Source organism: Propithecus coquereli, unplaced genomic scaffold (assembly GCF_000956105.1).
Source record: "Propithecus coquereli isolate 6110/MARCELLA unplaced genomic scaffold, Pcoq_1.0 Scaffold138, whole genome shotgun sequence".
In the NCBI taxonomy this organism is placed as follows: Eukaryota; Metazoa; Chordata; class Mammalia; order Primates; family Indriidae; genus Propithecus; species Propithecus coquereli.
In genome coordinates, this window is record NW_012138080.1 from 4,277,774 (window position 1) to 4,281,072 (window position 3,299).

General features: G+C 42.3%; 1 protein-coding gene across 2 annotated transcripts in view; it reads left to right on the forward strand.

Moving 5' to 3' along the window:
* Positions 1 to 862: 862 nt before the first annotated feature.
* Positions 863 to 3,299, forward strand: part of COMMD1 (copper metabolism (Murr1) domain containing 1) — a 169,963-nt gene continuing 167,526 nt past the window's right edge. For both annotated transcript variants that reach the window (XM_012639197.1, XM_012639198.1), the window contains exon 1: positions 863 to 1,072. In XM_012639197.1, coding sequence (XP_012494651.1) covers positions 896 to 1,072 — 177 coding nt within the window. In that variant the 5' untranslated portion in view covers positions 863 to 895. The remainder of the gene's footprint in view (positions 1,073 to 3,299) is intronic.

A 3,299-nucleotide genomic window follows, 5' to 3' on the forward strand; every position in this document is an offset into this window, starting at 1 on the left:
CTGGCCGACTTCCAGAACGTTTTTATCACCCCAAAAGAAACCCTGTACCCATTAATAATCAATTCCCATTCCCCACTCCTCCAGCCCCTGGCAATTATTAATTAACTTTCAATCTATGGATTTGTCTATCCTGGACTTTTCGTATAAATGGGTTTGTCCAATATTTGGCCTTTTGCATTTGGCTGCTTTTACTTGGCATGTTCGAAAGGTTCATGCATGTTGTAGCATGTATCGGTACTTGATTTTTATAGGTGAGTAATATATTGATTTCTTGAAATTATATGGGGAGGAAGTTATATTATCTATGCATTTCATCTCAGAATAGTAAAGAAGGTGTTAACAAAATATTTGTTATAGAAAGGAATATTGGATCAGAGCCCCGGTCTGGCTGGAAAGACAAGTGTATATATTAATAAAAAGGCAATTAACAACCCAAGCAAACACATCATGTTATCAGCAGATAGTTAAATTTTCTTGGATAAAGGGAGAAAGATAAGGATTATGCGGAAATTAGATCTGAGTGACAGATCCCATTCAGTTAGTTGTAAATGCCTGGAATGAGATACAGCCATCCAAAAGTTAAACTGCCAAACTTACAGGATGCTACCCCATCTCAAGTGATCACCAAATGATCTTTCTCTTGAGTAGGCTCTGGAGTGATGAAGGAAATCAGCGGAAGCAGAGTGATCCTATTAGAACCAAAGGGATATTTTCGTGGTGGCATCCTAAGGGGATGGGTTTTGTAAAGCAAACCTAGAAGCTGCCAACTCCGACTTTTGGGGATGAACCTCTTCTCTACGTTCCCGGATGTGCCTTTGCCCGGACTACTTAGGCCCGTCTCGGCCTCCGTGGCGGGGCAGCGCTCAGTTGTTGAGGGGCGGGGCCTTCGCAGACAATGGCGGGCGAGCTCGAGGGCTGCAAACCTCTGGGCGGGCTGCTGAGCGGCCTGGCCCAGCAGGCTTTCCACGGGCACCAGGGCATCACGGAGGAGCTGCTGCGGAGCCAACTCTATCCAGAGGTGCCACCCGAGGAGTTCCGCCCCTTTCTGGCGAAGATGAGGGGGATTCTTAAGGTACTTCTCTTCCCTGTAGTCTCCGCTGCGGAGCCCAGCCCCTTCCCCGCTGCCTTGGGACTCGTCCTCCGCCCTCTCCTCTCCCCCAAAGATGAAAAGGATTTCATCCTCAGACCTCTACTGCGTGGGCTCCACACTGCACTCCTTCAGATCTAGGGAGCTTGCTCCGTCGCCCTTTCTTACTTTCCTAAGGGTGACCTTTTAAGTTCCCAGTTCTGGGGGAGGGCTGACTGATAACCTACGGGTGAAGACTCTGGGTTTTTTCCTCAAGACATCTATCTCTTCTTCTCTGTTGGTAACAATCAGGTTTCCTCGGCAGATCTGTGGGTTCCAGAGTTTTTAAAATTAAAAGCGATAAGTCACCATCTTTCCTGGGAAGTTGGGAGCGTTGAAGTTAGGCAGTGATGCTTTTGTTTGACTTAGGGGCTCAGGATAACGTCTAGTTCCAAATCTTCCTTTACCTTATAAGCAACACCGAAGGTTAAACGTCTTTCTAATTCTTATGGAAACATAACAATTGAACATGATTTTTAAACAAAAAGGCTTTGAGCAGAGAGAGAATGTCCATCTGCAATAAGAGGGAACATACACAAACATGATGCAAAGATGCTATAGTATTTGTAAATATAATTGTGAGTAAGCAACTGTAGACAGAAAAGAGGTATTAGTTCTTCCTGGAAGGCTTCTTAGAGATGCTATTTTTACTCCTTTTCAAGAAAGTGTAGAATATTTTAGACTGTGATGAGAGACAGCCATATAGGGCTGCGGTCCCCAACTCCCCCGGTCCGCAGAGCTCCGCGCCGCCCCCACAACATGGAAAAATCGTCTTCCATGAAAGGGGGAAGGGGGTGCACACCAGGAAGTAGGGGGCAGGCCAGTGAAGCCTCATCTGTATGAAGCTTCATCTGTATTTACAGCCGCTCCCCATCACTGGAATCACCCCTTGAGCTCCGCCTCCCACGCCCTACCCTCCCCTCGGTCTGTGGAAAAATTGTCTTAAATGAAATCAGTCCCTGGTGCCAGAAAATTTGGGGACCGCTGAAGGGGCATTCTAGGTTAAGAAAATAGCAGGGGTGGGGTAGGAAAATGTAGAGCAGGTTTAGGACATGGTGAATAGTTCAATTTGATAATAATGTAGGGCTACCCAATATGAAGTATTACAACCTTTTTTCCCATTAATTCTACTAACCTTTACTCTTCTTCTTAAGCAGGATATATATTTTTACATATAGATGACAGCAAAGTTCATGCCTTTCAATCGTCTATAGAAAATCGTGATGTGTGAAGAAAGTGAAAATGAAGAGGGACAACAGGGGTAGGAGGAAAGGAAGGAAGGGATGTGTAATTCCCAGCAGGGAATACTTTGCACACACTTGTTAACAGCACCCTTACTGCCAGCTGCCTGGCAATATGTTTCATGGACTATGGTTCAGGTTCAGGTGCTCACTCAGCAGCATCCTTTTCCTCTAACTTTTATGTTGAGTGCCCATGTGTTATATACTGATTCCTGGTGTTTGTACTGGTCCCTATTTTCTGCTTAGAATGGAGCCCCCTTACTCTACTTCGCTGGGACATTGACCCTCTCTAGCTTTTCCTGTTAATCACAAAAGGTCAGACCTTTCATTTGCTTGTAGATAAGTGAAGCTGGCCATTCATTTGCTCTAGTTTTTATTTTTGGATAGCCCCTAAGGAGCAGTGAGATCAATGAATTGGGAATGATGGGTTTATTTGGGGAAATAACATCCTTTATAAATACTGTGCTTGCTAAACACTGCCATTTTTATCTAATTTTTTTTGCTCACATTATAATTCAACTTCTTGTAGGTATGAGTTTGTATACTCTTTATTATTTGATATTGTTAACCTTGTGGGTATGTTCTTTAATTCTAGTTTACTAGAATTGAAGAAATTCTAATTCTAGTTTACTAGAATTAAAGAAAAAGATCTTAACTATGAAGATCTATCACATTTTGTACAGTTATGTTCTGTATTCACTACTGCCCTCTGTTGGTGATAATTTTGTATTTCCTCACTGGAATTTCATATTAAAAAATTTTAATGAAACTCCTGTTGTTTTATTTTGTCTATTATTAATTCATATAATCCTGTACTCATATTAATGAAAAGTTAATTTATCCATCTCACTTTTCCTCTATAATTTGAATTTAGAAATATGTTTAGATTCTATTTTAGAAGTCTAGAAATAAACACACAGCTTACAAATTGA